General features: G+C 48.4%; 1 protein-coding gene across 1 annotated transcript in view; it reads right to left on the reverse strand.

Annotated features, from left to right (window-relative positions):
• The window catches only part of grik4 (glutamate receptor, ionotropic, kainate 4), a 77,308-nt gene that overhangs the window by 12,125 nt on the left and 41,177 nt on the right, over positions 1 to 24,006 (reverse strand). The window contains exons 7-11 of the mRNA XM_084673882.1: positions 17,019 to 17,180; positions 14,785 to 14,937; positions 13,972 to 14,076; positions 5,113 to 5,220; positions 738 to 941 (exon numbers count right to left, since the gene is read on the reverse strand). Coding sequence (XP_084530008.1) covers positions 738 to 941; positions 5,113 to 5,220; positions 13,972 to 14,076; positions 14,785 to 14,937; positions 17,019 to 17,180 — 732 coding nt within the window. The remainder of the gene's footprint in view (positions 1 to 737; positions 942 to 5,112; positions 5,221 to 13,971; positions 14,077 to 14,784; positions 14,938 to 17,018; positions 17,181 to 24,006) is intronic.

The raw sequence follows: 24,006 nt of genomic DNA on the forward strand, positions 1-24,006 counted from the left end.
AGACAGATAACTTCTCCTCATGCATCACATTCTAATCCCTACCACCCACCCCATCCAAACCAAGCATATCTGATAATGAGAGACAGACAGAGAAAGAGAGAAGGACAGAGAGAGAGAGGGATGGGGAGAGACAATGGGAAATGTTAAGGGCGAAAGAGAGAGTCAGACAGTGAGAGAGGAACGGGGAGAGAGAGAGGGAGGGGTGAGAGAGAAAAAGAAACAAGGAGGGAGGGACAAAGAGGGGGATGAAAGAGAGAGTGTCTCCTCTTAAAGAAGTCTGCTAACTGTCCCCCTGAAGGTCAGACTGGCTGGACCAGAAAAAGAACTGGGCTGCCCTGCCTGTTTTACATTACATTACGCTCCACCTGAAAAGGTCAACAGCTTGACATAAATGAAATTGTATGTCACAAGAATATGTATTTTGTGTGTGTGTGTGTGAGAGAGTGACATAAATACAGCCTCTGTTTAGCAAGGTGTGAGTGTGTATGTGTTGATGTGTGTTCCCAAGTGCGCGCGCGCGCGTGTGTGTATGTGAAGGTGGGCTCTGTGTGTGTGTTCCTGTGTGTGCGTGCATGTCCTGAGTCCTGTGGGTCCCATTGTGAGTGTGTTACTATGTGTGTGGTCCTCTGTGTCCTCTGCGTGCATGTGTGTGTGTCTGTACGTGTGTTCCTGTGTGTGTTCCTGTGTGTGTGTGCTCCTATGTGTGCATATGTGTGCTTGTGTGTGGTTGCTCATACCCTAGCAATAAGCTCTCCCACCATGCCAGTCCAGGTCCCATTGGCCCCCGGTACCCCATAATGGCGGTCTCCCACCAGCCGGATCCGGTACTTGAACTTGAGGATGTCGGCAAGCTCCTTCAGCATGTCCACACAGAAGCCCTCGTATCGCTCGTTCCCCTCCAGGGTGTGGTGGTCTGGCCGCAGCATCACGTATGGGTTCTCCTGGAACACACAAGCTCATGTCGGGGTCTCGTACGGCCGCAGAGCGTTTGACTATGAATCGGGAGGTTGTAGGTTCAAATCCCCCTCTGTGTGTCGATCATTGTTATCGGTTCCAGTTTGGTTCTGGATGCACATTATGATAGAGTGACTGCATGTGGGAATGACAGAAAGAGATTGTTTTAATAATAGGAATACGTGGGAGGCAGAGAGAAGCTCAACACGGCATTTGTTAGATCTAGCGCCTGTCAGATCAAAATCGAAATCAAACAGCTGTAGACAAAGTTGTAATACTTCTACCAGCCTCTTTGACTGGAGCAGATTACAAACAGACCACACACTTTGATTCATGGTGATGATTGTTGTTGAAGTTTGACCCCATCAAATTTGGAAATTGAATGAAATGGCAGTGTGGTATGGGGCCCCAAGTGCTACAGCTGTATGTCTCTACTAGAAGGAAGTGTGTGACTGACACACACCCCACACTCCTCTCTCAGACACTTAAACCAGAACATTCTACAATACTGTGACTGAGTGAGACAGAAGACTCAAAACACTTGACACTCCAATGCCGAAACGGGGTTCCGTCACCATAGCAACAGCCCCTCCACCTGTGGAGGCGGAGGGTGACAGCTGATTGGTCGCAGTGACCTCCTCTTCCTTCTCCTCATCTCGCTAGCGCTGTGAGACAACACAGGCTTTGCTCCCAAGGCGATAACACACACAATCAGACGGCTGCTACGGTATTAACCCAGGCTGACCTCACACACATACACACACATGCACCCTCACTCAAACACACACACAGACAGGGACTTACTCTCTCTCTCTCTCTCTCTCTCTCTCTCTCTCTCTCTCTCTCTCTCTCTCTCTCTCTTTATCTAAAGTCAGTGAGTTACAGCAACTTTAATAAGAACAGCACCGGACTGAACTCTACTGGTCTCTATTACAGAGAGGGGAGGGGGGGGGGAGGGGAATATAACTTGTTTAACCAGCCAGTCAATCAGTTAATCAGCCAGCCCGCAAGTCAACCAGCCAGCAAGCCAGTCAACCAGTCAGCTGGACAGCCTGCCAGTTAGTCCCAGTAAGTCTATAAATGCAAATCCCTCCATTTGTTGATTAGCTCATTAAAGCATACACGCATGTTACTTCCCTGCCCTGGCCGACACCTCTGCTGTGCTTACGCCTCCGTCTCCACGCCGACCACGCACGCTGCAGCGCACCGCTATATAAATGCTAATTTCATAGCTGGCAGCCTGCAGGAGCCACTCAAGCGTCACATCGGACTGCCGCTTTCTTCCTCTTCTCCATCGTTCTTTACCTCCGCTTCAACCTCTCTGGCTATCGCTATTTTTCTCTCTATTCCTCTATTTCTAGCTGTGTCACTGTGTAGCACTTTTTTTTTCTTTCTCTCTTACTCTCTTTCTTTCTCTCTCTCTTTTTTTCTCTTTCTTTCTCTCTCGGTCTGTCTTTCTGTCGCTCTCTTCTTCTCACTCAGCCAGAGCTAGTGTTTCATGGGGGCCATTTATAGACAGATTCACAAGGAGGGTGAGGACACAGTCTGGATTCAATTAATAAATCTCCACACTCTGGGAAGGAGGGGGAGGCAAGGGGCGTAGGAGGGCCTCAACCCCTCTGTCTAGTCTGCAGCCTTCTGGCAGAGTGATGGGATAGAGAAGGATGGGTCATAGTTATCTGTGATCAGTCCAGCTGTTACGGCCCAGCAAGCCCAGACAGGACTTACAGCCTCCAGGTTGACCTGGTTAACTACCAGCTATTCACACCAGGCATCCATCACACCGTCCATCGCTAACATTACAGACCATAATCATGTTACGGCTGGGAGCCTTTCCTCTCCTGTCACGTGGGGCAGAGCTAGTGGACCCCAATGCAAGGAAATGCAGGTAGGCAGGAAATGTATTTATATGAACAAAAATAAGGATTGGAAGACAAACTACTCCAGAGAAAGAAATCCCCAAACCGACAAATGAATGGACAAAGAAACCGTATACATGCTGGTACCAAAGTAGACATAGGTGAAACTTCTCTCGCTAAGGAGCAAACTGGACACACAGACACTTAACCAGACCCAGTGGAAGGTCATCACTCATGTACGTGGACACCCAAGGAAGACACTGGGGCATGGTCGTGACCGTGACACCTCCTCTCCCCTCCTCTCCCCTCCTCGCTTTCTATTCTCCTATCACCTCTCCTTTCTCTCTTCTCCTCATCCCACTCACCTCTTCCAGATTTCTTCTTTCTCCTATCTTCTCCTTTCCTCCTCTCCTAGTTTTCCCCCTTCCCTTCTCTCCTCTTCTCCCCGTGCTGGTCAGAGGGTATAAAGATATAATCTGTGTAGTTGTGTGACCTCCAGCATTCCTCATGTAACTCCTCAGCCTTCTACTTCATTCAGGCAGGTTCTTCAGAGAGTGGGGTATGAAATTGCCCTCGTCTCGCCCATAAAAATGAAATCACAAGGAAATTCTACATGCTCTAAGAAAGACCTCGGCAGAGTCGACCCGATGAAACAGCCAATTCAGGCTGAAAAAGGAAATGTAGCTTTTCTGTGCCTCTGAAACCAGGATGGCATTTTTATACTCGGCAAAGAGAAGAGCCTGGGTGAAAGGAGATAAGTTTGATGCTGTGATGCCAGGTTTTTTAAGAACACACACATTCACTCACATAATCACTCACACACACTCCTCAAGCCAGGTGCAGTTGCCAGTGAGAAAAACTGACTTCTGAGTGCACACAGCACATAAGAACCTCTAGCTACAATGTTCCCGAGGGGCTTTCCCTCCCCCTTCCCCCTGGCTCCTCCCATCGCCCCCTTTTCCTATTTCCTCCCCACTGCCAACCCCAACCTTTCCCCTCTACTTCCTCCGGCTTCCTCTTCTCCCCCGTCGTTGCCCATGACTCCCCCTACCTCTCGCCCCACCTTCTCCCCTACTCCCCCACCTTGCCACCTTTCTCCAGCCCAACCTTCCCCCTTCTCTCTCCCATCCACTTTCCTCTCTCTCCCCAACCTTCCCTCTGTCTTCTCCACCTCTCCCCACTCTGCACCCCTCTCTCCCCCCTCTCCATCCTGTAGTGGCATGGAGGCAGCTCAGATATATCACCCTCTCAGCCAGACCACAGCAACACTCCCTGCCACACTCTCAAAACATGGACTCTGTGAGAAAATGGCGAGCAAGCCATTCATCATGATACTATTACTCTTACACCAGGGTGACCTTGAGCTGAAGAACTCACCACGTGTCGCATCGCTGCATTATGGAAGCGTTGCTGTGTCTGCTAGGGTGCTCAGGATAGCAGGTGTGTTTGAGGGGGTGGACAGCTCAACTTACCTACGTCGATAGCTACCTGGCTAATTACCTGGGGAAATTATGTATGTGTCTATCTGGCTAGCCATCTGGCTCTTTATCTATGTACCTGGCGAACTATTACTGTAACCTACCTGGCTAGCTATCTGGATAACTACCTTGCTAACTACCTACCTGGCTAGCTGCCTACCTGGCTAGCTGCCTACCTGGATAGCTGCCTACCTGGCTAGCTAGCTACCTACTTACCTACTGCACCTGGCTATCTATCTGGCTACCTGGCTACCTACCTATGGTACCTATCTGGCTAAATACCTACGGTACCTATCTGGCTAAATACCTACGGTATCTATCTGGCTAAATACCTACGGTACCTATCTGGCTAAATACCTACGGTATCTATCTGGCTAAATACCTACGGTACCTATCTGGCTAAATACCTACGGTATCTATCTGGCTAAATACCTACGGTACCTATCTGGCTAGCTACTTGGCTAACACACATAAAGACGTGAAAAAGGTCTCTCTACTCCAGTATAATAACATAGCAGTTCATGGTGAAAGAGCAGAGTGATAGAGCTGTATATACACAGCCACTGTGGCTTTCTGAACATGCTCTGGAACTCCAGTAAGTCTCTATATCAATAGATAAATCAACACACCAAGATATATATCACTCTCTCCTTCGTCTCTTTCTAAGTCAATTCCCTTTCTTGACTCTTCACTTCCTTTTTTTTTGTTAATTAATTATTTTTGTTGCTCAATTCCATCTCTTCCTAATTAAATTCCCTCTTTCGAGGATCTCTATCACAGTGTGCATGCTTGTGTGTGTGTGTGTGTGTTTGTACCCTCACCAGTATAGTAGTGATAGTGAGAGTGGTGTTGAAGAGGGTGTCCGTCACATTGACTGATGGTCGCTTCCTCTCCATGGAGAGACCTTCATCTGAGTGCCACTCGCCGATCTGAAGAGAGAACACACACACACACGTTTACATAGGAGTTTACAAAATGGCCAATCAATTAGACCCACTGAGAGAATCCTGCTGCAAAGGGACTACCTCCTAAACAGATTCAGTAACAATACCCTACACAAGGTCACAAAGCGAGAGGGGTAAAGAGAGAGGGAAAAGGAAAGTGAAAGAGACATGGAGAGAGATAGAGAGAGATAGAGAGAGAGAGGGGAGAAAAAGAGAGGGAGAAAATACGAGCTAGGGGAATGAGGCCAAGACTGTGCACTTTAACTTAGGGTATGTGTTCAATCAGAGAAAACAGAATGCATTCATTAAGTCAATTAGCTCTGCTCTGTCTGATGGCAGACAGGGTGTTCTTTAATCCTGTCAAACAGCACACACACACACCTCACACACACTCCTCCACTCCTCCCTTCACCCAACCTGCTCTCTTCCACCCCCTCCATCTATCCAACCAACTCCTCACCCCCTCTCTCCTCCACCACACCTCCTCTCTCCTTCACCACACCTCCTCTCTCCTTCACCACACCTCCACACCTCCTCTCTCCTTCACCACACCTCCACACCTCCTCTCTCCTCCACCACACCTCCACACCTCCTCTCTCCTCCACCACACCTCCACACCTCCTCTCTCCTTCACCACACCTCCACACCTCCTCACTCCTCCACCACACCTCCTCACCTCTTCTCTCCCAACCCACTCATCCTTCCTTCTCCCTCTGGGGATGTGTGTGTTTGGTGAATGTGACACATGTTGCTTCCAGACAGCAGCATCTAAAGGGGAACATCCTCTGTCTTGTCTGCTGTGTGTGATCTTCTTAATGACTACACTAAACACAGCTAGGCAACACCCACACACTGTTGCTCTGCATCCCTGCTGCTTCAGCTTGCTGTGTGTGTGTGTGTGTGTGTGTGTGCATGTTAACTTGTGTGTGTAATTCTGGGTTTGTGTGTGGATACAAGCTACACAGTATGTTTGTGCAACTGTGTATGTGTGTTTTTGTGTTGGGACTGTACAATGTACTGCTTTTGATGACTCTGAGATAAAATGAAAATTCTTTGAGCTTGGTTTCACTTTGCAAGTGAAAGTTTCCTACTGTTTGTTTCAAGGCAGAGTCGCACTAGTCCTTCAGGGACACACACACAAACACAGCCACCAATCAGAAACTTCAATTGAAACTCATTTAACCATTCTTCCAGCAGTAAACTCCTGACGCACACAGAAAGAACGAAAGGGAGAGAGAGAGAGGGAGGGAGAGAGACAGAGAGACAGAGAGAGAGACCCCAAATCAAAGATTCCTCTGAGAATACGATCAAAAAGATCTCGCCTTCCATTTCCTGCTCTCTCTCTGCTCCATGGGAGAGATGGCACCAACACACACCACACTTCCTCACACACAAACAAAACATATTGATTCTTACACACACACACACAAACACACACACACACAGACACACACACAAACCTATATTGATGCACACACACATGCCTACAGAATACTAACAGTGCTGTAAAGCTGCTCTGTCACACCGTGCTGCTGCTGTGTGTGATGGCTGATAGCTGATAGCTTCAGGGACGGAGGCAGGAGGAGGCTGGCAGGAAAGGAGAGGAGAGGAGCTTCAGGAGGAGAGAGGAAGGAGAGGGCGAGGGGGAAGGGAGGGGCGCTCAGAGCAGGAAGGGAAAGAAGGCTTCTGCCAAGAGGGAGGATATGCCCTGAAAGTGACACACACACACACACACACACACACTTACACACCCATTTACACACGTACATACATACATACATACATACATACATACATACATACATACATACATACATACATACATACATACATACATACATACATACATACATACATACATACATACATACATACATACATAGTATGTATAGTAAAGGTTCAGGTTTCCAGAAGCGTATGTGTGTGTATCATACAGCTGTCTGATAAAGCAGTTCCAGAGTGGACCAGATGAGAAGGTCAGTTTGGTTTGTGTGCTTTCAAACACTGCCCTTTCAACACAATCAACATTTTAATTTGCAACACATTGCAGCCAACGAAAAACGTGTCTTGCTATTCTATTTCTGTGAGTCAAACGATTGACTTTGTTTCCATTAGTGTTCCATCAGTTTTTCTGTGAAAGAGAGGAGGAGAGGAGATGACATGAGAGGAGTGAAGAGAGGAAAGAAGTGGAAAGAAGATGAGAAATGAAGGGAGAAGAGAGATGGGGAGGATGGGAGGAGAGGAAGTGAGAGATATGAAAGGAAGAGGGAAGGTGAAGTGAGGAGAGGACAGGGGAGGAGGAGAGCTGGGAGGATAGGATGGGATGGAAGAGTAAAACAAAGAAAATAAATGAAAGAAGAGAGAGGAGAGGAGGAGGGGAGGAGGGGAGGAGGGGAGGAGGGGAGGAGGGGAGGGAAGAGGGGATGAGGGGAGGAGGGGAGGAGGCGAGGAGGAGGAGGGGAAGAGGGGAGGAGGGGAGGAGGGGAGGAGGGGAGGAGGGGAGGAGGGGAGGAGGGGAGGAGGGGAGGAGGGGAGGAGGGGAAGCTAACTAGCAGACATCAAAGTGGTCATCAAGAAGCTGCAAGAAGCAATACCCCTCAGACAGAACAACTGCTGTCCTACCAGACACACACACACGGAAGTGTCAAGGTTGCAGTATACATGCTGCCATCCAGTGAAAGTGCGGTTGGTGGTTTATATAGGGCCATGACACATCCCCTTGGATCTCTGCTGGTACTCTTGGTCTTGTAATAGACACACACACACAAACACACAAAGACAGACACACAAAAATACAGACACACACACAAAGACAGACACACAAAAATACAGACACACACACACCATGCAGCACATCGGCTCCCGAAAACCCCCCTCCCTCCCGCCTCCCCGTTAAATCTGTTAAGGCTGGGGGATATTGCAAAACAGCTCATCCATTCTGCTTTTGATCTATTCCCCATCTCCACTCTTCAGTTTTCCTACACAGGGAAAAGGGGGTGGAGAGAGGAGGAGAGGAGAGTGTATGTGCAAGAGAGAAAGAGAGCAATAGTAATAGAGAGAGAAATAGTTACTGCAGTTTCTTAACACACACAGACATGTTTTACCACCATCTGAACTGTGTTACAACCAGGACTAAACCTCAGCTCAAACCTCAGCCCCAGCCCCAGCCCCAGCCCCAGCCCCAGCCCCAGCCCCAGCCCCAGCCCTAGCCCTAGCCCTAGCCCTAGCCCTAGCCCTAGCCCCAGCCCCAGCCCCAGCCCCAGCCCCAGCCCCAGCCCCAGCCCCAGCCCTTGCCCCAGCCCCAGCCCTAGCCCCAGCCCTAGCCCTAGCCCCAGCCCTAGCCCCAGCCCCAGCCCAAGCCCCTCGACTCTGACAGATATGGGGTCCAAGGTCTTATCATAATGAGTTTCAAGGAGAGGAAAGGAGAAAGAAAGCTTTAAACTGTCATCCTGCAGAGATGCCCCCTCCCTCTCCATACGCCCCCCCCCCCCCCCCCCAACACACACACACACATATACTTCCACCGTGTGGCCAGAGCAGATTGGATAGAGTGTAGAAGCGTCAGCAGCCTAATAGAGTTCTCTGAGCGCGAGTGATGAAGGGAGGAGAAGAAAAGGTAGATTGGTGTAATAAATGTGGGGCGTCCTGCTGACAGGACATAAATAAACCAAATAGAGCAGGCAGAGAACGCTGGCGTCCGTATTTACCCTGTAAATGGGGGAGACGGGGTAAGTAACCACTAACCCCCCACTCAAATCCCTTCATGTAAATGGAAGTGTTCCAGACGCGTGTGCTAGTGTTACCGACGGGATTCTGCATTCCAGCCTTCTGGAGTTTTCCGGGTACCGAGGAGATAAGACTGAGCTCATCTCTCTCCTCTCTCACCTCCTCATCCTCATCTCCTCTACTGTCCTCTTATCTTCTCCCCCCACCTCCCCTCTCTCCTCTTTACCCCCCACTCCCTGCCTCTCTCTCCCTCTGTCCCACAGCCTTCCCTTTCCCCCTCTCTCCTTCTCTTTCACCCCTCTTTTCGTCTCTTTCTCCCCTATTTTCGTCTCTCCTTTTCTCTCCCTCTCACTCCAAGCCTCCCCTCTATGTTTCTCTCACTTCCTCTCTGCTTCTCTCCCTCCCTCCCTCCCTCCCTCCCTCCCTCCCTCCCTCCCTCCCTCCCTCCCTCCCTCCCTCCCTCCCTCCCTCCCTCCCTCCCTCCCTCCCTCCCTCCCTCCCTCCCTCCCTCCCTCCCTCCCTCCCTCCCTCCCTCCCTCCCTCCCTCCCTCCCTCCCTCCCTCCCTCCCACCCTCCTCCCCCTTCCCCAAAACTCCCCTCCCCCTGGCCTCTCTCAGGTGCTGCAGGTTCTGTGCTCCGTGTTGATTAAGTACCTTTATTACCAAACCCAATTAGTACACCAGTTAAGAGTCAGAAAGCCTGCTTTCAGCCCACAAAACCCTGCAGGGCACACACATGCGCACACGCAAGCGCACGCACACACGCGCACACACAAACTGATACACACAAACAAACAACCCAACTTGTCTGCCCTCAACAGTAATTAGTCACAACTAAACACCACATCACGCACTTTACTGTCAATGAGCTGAATTTAGAGTTGGGAAGGCGGAGGGCAGATGTGTGTGTGTAATAGAAAGTCTAGCAGAGTAAGCTGAGTTATAGGGGCCATTCTTCTGCATCTGGAGAAACACAGTTTCACAGCTCAGTACTGCACCAGGTGCCATCTGTAGCTCTCACTCTGTCTTTCCCTCTTTCATTCTTTCTTTCTTTCTATCTTCTTTCCTCTTCCACCCTTTGGATGATTTTCAAGGTTACAGTATGTTGTATCAGGCATATATGTTAGACTTTACAATTTGATTTTCTATTTCTCTCTCTCTTACTCTCTCCCACGCTCACTACCTCTCTCACCGTATTTCTTAATTTCATTTCAATTCAGTAAAGCTGTATTAGCATGAATGAGTAAACATGGTTGCAAAGCAATATGACAATGAACAAAATCTCTCTATATTGCTCCATCTATTGCTTAATCTCTCTCTCTCTCTCTCTCTCTCTCTCTCTCTCTCTCTCTCTCTCTCTCTCTCTCTCTCTCCACACACACACTCTTTCTTTCTTGGCTCTATTAGAATCCATCCCAAACTTAAAACAGGCATGCAGATTGGAAGCCAGGAAATATACATTCATGATTAATTGTAACTTCTTAACTGTAGACTTTATTGCTTTATTGTAGTAAAACGACATCCACTGAACCATAATGAGGTCTAGCTGTTGTGTTATGTGGTAGTAAGGTTTTAGTGTCCTCTCTCTCTTTTTCTCTCGTTCTCTCTATATTTCCTCTTTCTCTTTCTGTCTCCCTCGCCTCTCCACTGCCCAGCTCACTGGCTCATGTTAGCAATTTAGCAGGGTAGGGGGTAGGTGGAAGTGTGTGTGTGTGTGTGTGTGTGTGTGGGGGGGGGGGGGGGTACTGCTTAATAGAACACACAGGGTAAGCATTAGGAGTGACTATAAATAATTATTTCAAAGTACAATCTGCAAAAGGCATTACATCTACACCCCTGAGATGATACTGCATTTGCTGTCGGAGAAAAATAGAGACATATTATATTCCCTTTCATCAAATTGTCTTTAAATTGCCCAACTCAACAAGGCTGTTCCTCCAGGCTCTGAAGACAATCATTGTTCTCACTATATCTCTCCTCATATCACTCCCCAGCCCCAGCCTCAGCCCCTGCCTCAACCTCATCCCCAGCTTCTGCCCAGCCTCAGCTACAGGCTCAGCTATGAGCTCAGTCATTAGCCTCAGCCCCAGCCTCATTCCCAATTTCAGACCCACCCACAGCCTCAGCCTCACCCATCTCTGCCTCAGGTGGCGGGTGGGGTGGGTGGGGGGGGGGGGGGAGAGAGAGTGTGTTGACATGGCCTTTTCTTTTTCACAGTGCTTTTATCTCTCTTCTTCTCTCCCTCCAACCCTCTTCCTCTCCTTACTCCCTCTCCCCATCCCGTCTCCCATCTCTGGCATCCTCCTCTATATCTACACTGACACATGCAGAGTGTGTAGGTGGACTGCTCCAATATGCAACCAAACTGATCCGCCTGAAGCATGCGTATCAAATACGATGTGGGGAAGAATCTGTGTGTGTTGTTATTGTGTGGGTACGTGTGTGTGTGTGTGTGTGCGGGGGGGGGGGAGTGCTTGGTAAAATATGTTGTTGGTTACTGTGTGTATGGTGAACATAAATATGAATATGTGAGTATGTGCATGGTGTGTACGTGTGCAAGTGAGCAGTGTGTGTGTGTGTGTGTGTGTGTGTGTGTATGTGTGTGTGCATGTGAGGGCGCACATGCACGTATATGTAGATGCCAACCCATCAGTGCTGGCACCAGCTTCTCACTCTGTGCCAGGGCCTTAACACCTTCAGCAGCTGCCAGCGAGCAGCAGCCCCATCACACCAGCATGTGGGAGGTGTTGGAGAACAAAACAAACAGCTCTGTCAGACACCCTGTCTCTCCTCATTACCTGGGCTGGAAGTAGAGAGGTTAGAATGCCTCACACTGGTACCACCACAGCACCCTGCTGCATGCCTGGACACCTGCCACTCTACTGGGGAGTCAGCATTGTGTGTGTGTGTGTGTGTATGGGGCATAATACGTGTCACTGGTTTATATGTAGAGTGATCATTAGCCTGAAAACGCCACTAATAACACCTGCCTATCCGCACGCCTTGTTAAGTGTCAAACTGTAAGGTGTAATGTTCATGTGGGGTTTGCTACAACTCTCTCAAGTACACCGTGAACGCACTGTGTTCAGTTGCACTGACACAATTTACGCCCCGTGTGTGTGTGTGTGTGAGAGTGAGTGAGTGTATGTAAATCATTTCCTTGCACTCCTAAATAGGTGTGTGAGAGGGAGAGTGAAATAAATAGATAGAAAGAGAAGGCGAGAGTGAGAGACACACAGAACATGTGAGAGATATACACAAAGAGGAGGGAGAGAGAAACACAATGTACATAGAGGTACTAATAAAAGTCAAATACAAATAAAAAGGTAGTGATATAGAAAGAGACAGAGGGATGGAGAGAGAGGAGAGAGAGAGGGAAAGAGAGGGAGAGATAGGGGGAGAGAGGGAGAGAGAGGGAGCAAGAAGAAGAGAGGAAGAGGGAGAGAGATACTTTTTGACTTTAAAGCTATTTTTATTGGACAGTCAAAACTGACAGCTATCCAACAGTTACACCACAACAGCCATTTTCATCTTTCAAACAAAACCCATTAAAGTTTACATTTCCAGAGAGAGAGAGAGAGCGAGAGAGGGAGAGACTGATAGATAGGAAGAGACAGAGAGAGAGAGGGATGTTGGGAGGATCACAGCTCTCAGAGTGGATGTCAGGGAAAGGGTATTCGAGGTGTTTCCAGGAAGCTCTTTAACAGCTGCAACAGGGGATGTGCCATTTGAACAGCCCAAAACAGTAGCAGACAAACATCTTCAAAAGCCTTCGACACACACAGTTAATATGGTATATTACACCATATCACGGCTCCTATCTGGCAAAGAGAAATATGGAGGGACGGAGGGAGAGTGTGTGTGCGTGTGCATATGTGCACGTACAGTACACACACACTGACACACACACACACACACACTGACACACGCACACTGACACTGAGACTCCACATGTTGTGTCTCATAGGATCGTTCAGAAGGATAAAGCTCTCTTCATGTGAGGCAGACAAGCCTGTCCTCCAGCACTCCATCTACACAATACCACCCTCCACCTCTTCCTCTCCATCTACACAATACCACCCTCCACCTCTTCCTCTCCATCTACACAATACCACCCTCCACCTCTTCCTCTCCATTTACACAATACCACCCTCCACCTCTTCCTCTCCATCTACACAATACCACCCTCCACCTCTTCCTCTCCATCTACACAATACCACCCTCCACCTCTTCCTCTCCATCTACACAATACCACCCTCCACCTCTTCCTCTCCATCTACACAATACCACCCTCCACCTCTTCCTCTCCATCTACACAATACCACCCTCCACCTCTTCCTCTCCATCTACACAATACCACCCTCCACCTCTTCCTCTCCATCTACACAATACCACCCTCCACCTCTTCCTCTCCATCTACACAATACCACCCTCCACCTCTTCCTCTCCATCTACACAATACCACACTCCACCTTTTCCTCTCCATCTACACAATACCACACTCCACCTTTTCCTCTCCATCTACACGATACCACACCCCTCCTCTTCCTCTCCATCGCTCTCTCTTTCCTTCTCATTCCTTCTCTGCTTCTTTCTATCTCTCTCTCCTCTCAATTCCTTTCCCCCTTTCTTCATGGCTCTCAATTTCTCTCTTCATCACCTTTTCAATCTATCAATTTCTTTCTCCCCATCTCCATCTCTCTCTTTTCCTCTCTTTTGACTGCTCAATATTTTTTTTTTCAAAAGTCTAGTTTCTTCCTCTTTTCTCCTTCCTCTCTTTCTTCTCTTGCTCTCCCTCTCCCTCCCTCCCTCTCTCTCTCTCTCTCTCTCTCACCCCCCCCTCTCTCTCTCTCTCTCTCTCTCCCTCTTCCACCCCCCCCTCTCTCTCTCTCTCTCTCTCTCCCTCTTCCACCCCCCCCCTCTCTCTCTCTCTCTCTCTCTCTCTCTCTCTGTCTCTCTCTGTGTGTTCAGTCCAAGCTCTGCAGCATGGTGGACAGCAGGTATATCTCACCTGCCTCAGCCCCTCCTTGGTGTTCTGCATGATCCTCAGGGCGTAGTTGGACCGCTGCCCCCTGCTGTTGAACTCGATGTGACCTGTGAGGCCCTCCAACTCCACCTGCCAGAGATGGAGAAGGCTGACCGCTGTCAGAGCTTTGCATCACCCGCACAGTGCAGTTGGTTCATTCATACTGCTCCAAGACAATTGAAATGATAGGATCTTTATCTGTGAGGGATATAAGGTCATTGATTGAACAGAGTTGTTTCCCACAAGCTAATGAGAAGTGTCAGTTGGACAGAATGGTGGGGGGCGGGCCCAGCCTCACTGACACAGAGACAAAGGAACCCAGAGAGGAGCTGTCAATCAAGTGGGATGCCATGACGATGATGAGAGAACTAGATGGGGAGGCTGACATCTCATTTGTTCAAAATGACCCATTTCCTGTGTCAGTGAGCTATTGGATACATGTCACTTCCTGGCAACTTGATGGCACGATGGAGTAAGAGCCATTTACAGCTAATGTGGGGTGTATAGTGGTATGACAGCTCATTGCTGGCTTCTGCCTGTCAGTGAGGAGAGAAAGGGGTGTGGGTCTCTGGAAGAAGAGATTGGCCACTAGAGAGCAACACAACACATTTGCATAAAGTCTCGTATAGTCTAGTATAGTATCGCCTTGCATTGTATTGTGTTGTATTCCAATGAATTGTAATGTATAACATGTTATTGTTCTATTGTAAAACCCACAACGTTATACAAAGTCTGGTTAACTCTTGATAACATGTGGAATGCTGTTCCCCTCCGGTCCAGGAGAGGCACCCTCCTCACCATGCGTAGGTAGTTCATGAGGCTGGTGCCGTGCTCCCAGATCTTGGAGGACTTGCAGGAGAGCTGGGTGGCGCCGACATTCTGACTCCGGTTCAGCTCCTGGACCGCCGCCGCTACCGCATGCACAGAGTCAAACAGCAACGCCGAGGATAGCTGGGAATGTGTGTGTTTGTGTGTGTATATATGGTGAGTGTGTGTTTGTGTGTGTATATGCGTACATGTTTTGGGGGGAGATGAGTGCAGGGTCAAAAGGTTATTAACAAAGCCAGAATATATAACACTGTGACACATCTACCTATAAATACGCACAAACACACCACACACATACACGCCACACACACACACACACACACACACACACCAGGACTGACAGCTGGGTTGGTCATGGAGGGGTTACCCCTCCCTGGAGATCCAGTCAGATTATTCTATTAGATCATTAAGAAGGTGGGATCTGCTGACTGCTGGAGAACACTATCTCCTCACCTCTCCTTTTCATTTCCTCTTCTTTCCTTTCCTCTCCTCTCCTATTCACTCCTCTTCTCCTTTTCATTTTCTTTACTCTCCTTTCCTTTCCTTTCCTTTCATTTCCACTCCTTTTCTCTTTCTATCTCCTTTCCTTTCCTTTCCATTCCTCTATTGTCCTCTCCTTTCCTCCCCTCTAGAGGAAGAAAGGAGAGTGATAAGTCTTCAGTGTCTTGACACCAAAATAAAACTGTGTTGCATTATTGTTTGGTGTGTCTAGTCAATTTAGCTCTTTTCCCCTCTCTTTCTCTCTCTTCCCCCCCCCCTCTCTCTCTCTCTCTCTCTCTCTCTCTCTCTCTCCCCCCCCCTCTCTCTCTCTCTCTTTTTCTCTCTCTCGCTGCCCTCTCTCCATCTGTATTGTTTGAGGCTCAGAGCTGTTGTTCGTCTCTCTTTGACTCCCTTGTCAAGCAAACATCTTGTGATTAATTAAAGATAACTCCTAATTAAAGAGGCAAAGACGCAGGCGAAAAACAACACAGCTGCTTTCTACAAACAGCAGCCATTGATTTGAGTTCATCTCACTCTAGGGCATCATTAGGGAACAGGAACTCAATAAAGCCTATTAATGAATGACTGTTCTTTGTGTTTGAAGTCGTAAAAAAACAAATAGGAAACGCTGCACCCCGGTGACCCCTCCCGCTCACCGGCGTGCCTGAGCGGAGAGTCGGGGGTCAATGGCAGTTTGTACGAGGCGTGAGGAGCGTCATGTGACCGACAGAGAGAGAGAGTCGCTCTACCGCTGCCTGCCCGTGGCTTTGACAAACAGAGACTTATTATGTCTCTGCATGCCCTGCAGCCGTGGGGAGGAGTCTAAACGCGCTGATGTACTAACGGGTCCACACAGGGTGCAGGACAGAGCTGGTGTGAGACAGGCAGGGTGCAGGGCAGAGCTGGTGTGAGACAGGCAGGGTGCAGGAAGAGCTGGTGTAAGACAGGCAGGGTGCAGGAAGAGCTGGTGTAAGACAGGCAGGGTGCAGGGCAGAGCTGGTGTGAGACAGGCAGGGTGCAGGGCAGAGCTGGTGTGAGACAGGCAGGGTGCAGGAAGAGCTGGTGTGAGACAGGCAGGGTGCAGAAAGAGCTGGTGTAAGACAGGCAGGGTGCAGGAAGAGCTGGTGTGAGACAGGCAGGGTGCAGGGCAGAGCTGGTGTGAGACAGGCAGGGTGCAGGAAGAGCTGGTGTGAGACAGGCAGGGTGCAGGAAGAGCTGGTGTGAGACAGGCAGGGTGCAGGAAGAGCTGGTGTGAGACAGGCAGGGAGCAGGGCAGAGCTGGTGTGAGACAGGCAGGGTGCTCCTGGTGGTGGATGTAGAGTCTGACACTATCATGATATAGATAGAAATAGAACACGTAGGGCAGGACCTATGTTTCAAAGACCATAGATCTGTGTCTACTCTATTGAGTCTATGTTATTAACATCTGTGAAATCCATGAGACTGATTAACTAAATAACCTGTCTAATCTTGTCTATTTGAGGTCTATTTATTTCTCTGTGCTGTCCTTATCATTACCATTGTCAATCAATCAATACCATTAATCAATCAGATCAATAACATCTGATCAATTTCCCTAACACCCAGATGTGTCTATACTTGCAGAGGCTCTAGGTTCTCTGAACATGCCAAAGACAGTGAAAATCATGTTGATACCATCTATGCATCCTATATCTCTTTGGAACATTCGGCCTTGGTCTCTCTTGATTGGCCGATGCTCTCACCGGGGTCCCTGCAAAGGGGGCGTGTTCACAGTTCTCCTGCCAGGAGCGGTTGAGACTGAGCAGGAAGTCCTGAAAGAAGGGGTTTGTCCTGTTGAAGACCGAGAAGCCAAGGATGTTGGGCCGGTGGTCCGAGAAGTCATCCAACTGCAGCAGGGAGAACTCCTGGGGGAGGGGGAGGGGGGGAAGAGAGAGAGAAAGAAGAGAGAAGGGGAGAGAGACAAAGAGAGAATGAGAGCGTGAGGGAGAAAGAGAGAGAGAGAGTGGAGGGGGGAGAAAGAGGGAGGGGGTAGAGAGGGAAGGGCAGTAGAGAGAGAGAGAGAGAGAGAGAGAGAGAGTGAGAGAGAGAGAGAGAGAGAGAGAGAGAGAGAGAGAGAGAGGGAGAGAGAGAGAGAGAGAGAGAGAGGCAGTAATGATATTAGAGTATGCAGATATGGGGCAGTAACCTGTCAAATATAAATCTGGTTTATAAGAACGGAACATGACCAGGGAGGGTCAGGCTGAGTGCAACACTGTCGTATTATATCACAGAAGAAAGGCCACAAGCAACTTGTCTAAACCCAGCCTCAGCCACATCCCTAGTCTCAGCCTCAGCCTCAGCCCCAGCCCTAGCCTCAGCCCCAGCCTCAGCTGCAGTAACGTGAAAGAGGAGGATTTGGAGGGTGGGTGTAAGGGGAGGATGACAGGAAATTGTAAAGAGAGAAAAGAGAAGAGGAGAAATGGTAAGGGCGGTGCGGTAGGAAGGTCTGACAGGACAGCAAGGGGTCGGGTGGTGGATCAGCAAGAGAGAAAGGGAGTGTGTGAGAGAGATGTGTGTGAGAGTATGTGTGTGTGAGACTGTGTGAGAGTGTGTGTGTGTTTGTGTGTGTCAGAGCAGGAAGGGGATAAATCCTCAGAGACCCAACCTCCCAGACACACTCGGCAGCTCTGAATCCCCTGGCTTAGACACGCTAGCATGGAGCTGCTGCCATCAACACATCACACACACGCTCACAGTACACACACACACACACACACACACACACACAGTCACACAGTGCACACACAAACACACAGACATACATGCTTCCCTAGCGAATACACACTCAAAGTACACACACATACACACATACATACATACATACATACATACATACGTACATGAAGAGGAGCTGATGAATACATTGAGACCAGAGAGAGGTGGGAGTCTTGAGATAGGGGACATGACGAGGACACAAAGAACTGGACCACAAAGGAATGAACCCAAGCATACACTGTAGGAAGAGAACACATCAAACTCAGGAAGTAGAGGGAAGGGGAGAGAGGGACGGAGAGATCGAATGAGAGGAAGACAGGGAGGAAAAAAAAGAGAAAGAGAAATGAAGGATGAAGAAAGCAGAGAAAGAGTAACACAAAATGAGAGCTGTAACCCAGAGAACATCCTATAGGAAGGGAGGAAGTGAGGGAGGAAGACAGGGAGGGTGATGAAGGGTGGAGACCAGAGAAAGGAGACAGTCAGTTAGTCAGAGGCCCTAGGGACCAGGAGGAAGAGCGGAGGAGGAAAACAGAGAGAGGGAGAGGAGGAGGCCGAAGAAGAGGTAGAGGAGGCAAAGAGGAGAGGCGGAGAAGAAGAGAGGTGGAGGAGAGGGGGAGAGGAGAAGAGGAGAATAGGAGGAAACGATGAGAGGAAGAAAGCACCCCACTGGAGGAGGGGGGAGATTGAGGAGAGGAGGAGAGGAAAAGAGGTCAAGAGGAGGAGAGGAGGAGAGGGGGGGAATGAGGACAAAAGTGAACTCCACAGTTACTTTACAGTACACTTGTTAACAAACTGCTGAAACATATCTTTCTGTATCTCTCTCTCTCTCTCTCTCTCTCTCTCTCACACACACACACACACACACACACACACACACACACACACACGGACACACACACCTACACTGTTAGTCAGCCCGTCCTTGATAAGAGTGCTACTCAGCTGATTGCTCAAACTTAAATCAAACTTCACAAAATCCCAGCCATCCCATGTGGCCCAGCCAGAGGGTAAGGTTAGTCTAGGTTTGTTTGGTTTATTTAATAGACCCGCACGGTGGTGCATCCCCTGGAGGGTGAGGTTGGATCAAGTTAGTTATGTTTATACATCTCAGTCTGTGATCTTTAACTGATGATTAGAGGAGAGCTAACAAGCTCCCCTCCTGGGCTCTGTTCCCCTTCAATCCATCATTCATCTCTTCCTGTCTCTCTTTCTCTCTCTCTGTCTCAGTCTTCAACACATGGCACACCATGGTCGCACACCCCCTCAGGCTGTGTTTGGAGGCCCCCGTACACACACATACACATACACACACACACTGTAGGACTCATCTGAGTTTGTGTCTGTAAGTCAGCATGCTGTGAGTCAACTAGGAGTCACTCCATCTAGGAGTGAGGTGGTGGTAAGGAGGGGGGGTGACGGAGGGGTGAGGAGTGTGAGGTGGGGGTGACAGGGGGTGAGGGAGCATGACAAACTGACAGCGGTTAGGAAGGGCTGAGGGGGAGGAGGGGGGAGAGGGGGACGAGGGGGGGACTGACATTCTGTCACCTGCGGATCGATAGGATCAGGACACGAGCCAACCCCAACCCCACTTTCACACACACACACACACACACACACACACACACACACACACACACACACACACACACACACACACACACACACACACACCATCCCCACCCACACCCCACCCCACTTTCACACACACACACAGACAGACACACACACATACTCCAAATTCTTGCTGCTTGCTAGCTTTCACCTGTTGCTAGCCGGAAGCTGCACTCTTTCTTTCTCTCTCTCACTTTATTGGTCTGCCTATAGCTTATTTGCTTGCTGTTCTATCTCTCTCTCTCTCTCTCTCTCTCTCTCTCTCTCTCTCTCTCTCTCTCTCACAGACACACTTGAACGAGCTCAAACACACACGCGTGTGGTACAGAAATACACAAACATACACACTGTGGCACACAATGTTTGTTATGGTAAATAATGAGTTCCCTGGAGGCTTGTGGTTACTGCTGTACATTGTCACGCACACACAAACACACACATGCACACACAAACCCACACACACATGCACATGCGTACACAAACCCCCCCCCCACACACACACACACATTCACACACAACCCCACACACACACACACACACACATGCACATACAAACCCCCACACGCACATGCACGCACGCACAAACACCCACATGCACAGCACCACCAGCAGCAGACAATGATTGGAGTGTGGTTTGAAAGGCAGTGTTGTCCTGTCTCCCAGCATCACAGACATGTGTTCAGTAGAGATGGTATTACTATCAGAGCATCACAGTGTGCTCTGCTATCATCCGGGCACCCTTTATCGAACAGAACATCATCCATCTGGTGTACTGCTCATGGAGATCATCATCATAGTCATTAAAGTGAGTCCTTCAGTGCATCTAAACCCTCACCCATATCTGGACATGGAGCAAAACCATATTGTGTTATTCTGGAGAACATGCCCATACTATCCACACCTATTTTATAACAGACATATTTGGGTAAAAACATGGGTTTACATAACATTGTTTGTCTTAGTAATTTTACAAACATTCTACAAACAATGAATTTGACTTCATAGACTTTATCCATACCCCAGGATAGACATCTTCCATACCCCAGTACAGACTTCATCTATACCCCAGGATAGACATCTTCCATACCCCAGGATGTACAGAGGCAGTATAGCAGTGTTCAAGGTGGTCTTCACAGATCTCTTATTAAGCTACATGTCTGTAAATTACATATTGATTTTCCCGGTGATGAAAAATGAATTAATTACATCCTCTCTCAATCGAGGAGAGGGTAAGTAATGTGCTCGGGCCACCAACGGGCCTGTGTTTAATAATGAAATCCTTTTGAAGCTCCACAGTGATTACCTTAATAGGCCAAGTGTTCACGCAGTGTTTAGAGCTATAAGTCATTTCATGCTCATATCAATTGCCACGTAAATTCTGTTAGAGCTCCAAAGCCTCCTTGAGTATATTCATCATACGGCTGTAGAGAAGAGGAGAGGGGGAGAGGAGGAGAAGAGAAAGGAAGTAGAAGAGAGAGGAGGAGGAGAGGAGAGAGGAAGTAGAAGAGAGAGGAGGAGGAGAGGAGAGAGGAGAAAAAGGAAGTAGAGGAGAGAGGAGAGGAGAGAGGAGGAGGACGAGGAGGACGAGGAGGACGAGGAGGACGAGGAGGACGAGGAGGAGGAGGATAGGAGAGAAAGGGAGGAGAAGGAGGAGGTGAGAGGAGAGAGGAGAGAGGAGAGAAGAGAGAGGAGAGAGGTGGAGAAGAGGATAGAAAGGGAGGAGAGGAGAGAAAGGGGGGAGATGTTGAGTTTCATCATTTGAAAGTAAATAACGTCTCATCATTCTCTGGATTTGATGCAGAATGATTTAATAGGCGCATATATCAAAACAAGCAAGGGGTTTTTCTGCTGAGGGAGGAAAATAAACGACCAATTTTGAATCCATTATTTAGAGAATTATGTTTTACAATGAGTATGACCTACAACAACAGCAACGATAACAGAGCAATTTGTGAACAACAAGAGCAGATCGTCTCAAGAGTCTCTGGACCTGGCCTCGTCTCAGATGCCAACTGATACCATTAATATTACAGATGACAACATATGCTGAGACTCACACATTACTGCAGTAAAACCCATCAGCCTTTTCCTCTTCTCTCCCTTCCTCCCTCCTTTCACTTCTCTCTTCTCTCTTTTCATTCTACAGTACTTCTATGTTTTCTCTGGTTCTTCTTCTCTATTCTCTGCTCTCTCCACTATTCCCTCCTCACCCTTCTTCCTCTCCTATCATTCTCCTCCTCTCCTCTCTCTTCTCACCCTTCTGACCATACCTCCTTCCACCTGAAGAACAACAAGGATTAAAAGATAAAAAACATATTAGGTTTCTTGTGAAAGCCCATGAGAGGAACTGTTCCTCTGTGATTACATATTAATGGCGCTCTGGGAGGTAGAGTGACTCAATGGCAGACCATTTGTAACGAGATGGAAAACCCTGAAATATGGATACATTTTAACAGGTGGCAGAGAGTAGGGAGGCTGGAGAATGCAGGGACACAAAGCACAGAGGGAACAGAGCGAAAGAAGAGGGGATGACAGAGAGAGGTGTGTGTGTCTGAGAGAGAAAAGAGGGAGATAAGGTAAGGGAGAGAACGAGAGGGGGGGGGGAGTTGACAGGAAAAGGTGTGTGTTAAAGGGTAGGAAAAAGAAAGAGAGAGAGAGTTGTGTGTTGGGAAAGCCAGAGACAGGTCTGTGTGTGTGTGTATAGGGGAGGGGGGGATAAATGAGAGAAAGTTAGTGACAAATTTAGAGAGGCAGGAGGCTTTCTCTCACTGACAAGTGGAATTAAGGAGCAGCTCAAATCAGTTTGTTCCTGAAGAGCCTCTCTCTTCCTTCTTTGGTGTCACTTTATGCTGCTTCCTCAGTGGGAGCTAGCTCAGGCTAACTCAACTAGTGGAGGTGGCTAACTCAACTAGTGGGAGAGGCAAACTGTGATCCCTACTGTTTGAGCTAGAGGGGCTAACCATGCTAACTGGGGTTACCAGCGACCTCCACCATAGGAGCTAGCTGGAGCTAACTGTGACCCCTACTGCAAGAGCTAGCTGGGGTTAACCAAGCTAGCCGGGGCTAACTGTGACCCCTACTATGTGAGACAGCTAGAGATAATCAAACTATCTGGGGCAAACTGAGCTGAGTACTGTGTAGACTCGTGCAAAACTATAAGCAACTTGTCACTTCCTGCCAGGAAACAAGTGGCCTGATAATTATTTAGTTTTGTTTATTGATATTCTGTCAACATTGGTTATATTCCTTATTGAAAAAACCCATACCTAGGAAACACTGATTTTCTGCCAGCCCCTCAGTGGCTTTATAATAAACAACCTTGATACAGGTTTTGGAGCAGATACAGAGTGAACGAAAATAATCGGCAGTGACACCAGAATAAACAAGTTTGGAGAGAAAGCTGGCTGCCACATCAAAAGACACAAAAAGATGAAGGCTTGCTTCCACTTTACAAGACTGTCACCACAGCTCACTTGATTAATTAACAAGCTCATTACGATGGGTAGCAGAGAGAGAGTGGCACACATATGCACACACACACACACACACACACAATCTGACTCTCTCACATACAAACTGTTTATTACACACATACACACACTTTTACTCTCTCAAACACACACGCAGGGACTATATTCATTTGAAATAAATACATCTCAGAGAGTGAAAAAGAGGTAGAAACAAAGAGAGCAAATTATGGATGGAGAGAAAGAAGCAGACACAGTAATCGATACAACCCAGACTAACTCATAAAGCTCCACGCTGAGAGGAAGCTGTCAATTAGGGTGTTAACAAGTTTGTCTCAATACCCCACCCTCTCTAAGAACACCCAGGAGATGATTGGAATTCTGTCTGAGTTTCCCTTCACCATGGCAACAGTCAGTCCCCCAACCCCCCCTCTTTGTTGGGTCACAGAGGCTGTGGAGCAGTACCCGGCCGCCATGGTAACGACACAGGTTGGTCGTGGCTGGCTACCCCCATGTTGTCTTCCTATTAGCTATTCTATTACTCAGCTGATTGGCTCCCAAACGCTGTATCTAAACAGGAAAATATATTAACTTTACATAATCCGGGCAGGGCACTTAATTTAATAGCAATCATTTTCTGCGTCACAGTGGGTGGTTTTTAAAAGGCTTTGACTGACAAGGGTGGGTGTCTTGTCGACGAAGTTGAGGTCGTTGTTATGGCGATGCGTTCATTCGTTTGTACACGAGCTGGAGTGGGGAGGGTGGAATAAGGATGTGAATATCTCCTGTCAAATTCCATGGCTCAGATAGAGACAGAGAACAAGATGAGAGAGACAGAGAGAGAACAACAGAGAGGGAGAGGAAGAGAGAGAAACAGAAAGTGTGACATACCACAAGA

Source organism: Hypomesus nipponensis, chromosome 15 (genome assembly GCF_054491055.1).
Source record: "Hypomesus nipponensis isolate SF chromosome 15, ASM5449105v1, whole genome shotgun sequence".
NCBI lineage: Eukaryota > Metazoa > Chordata > Actinopteri > Osmeriformes > Osmeridae > Hypomesus > Hypomesus nipponensis.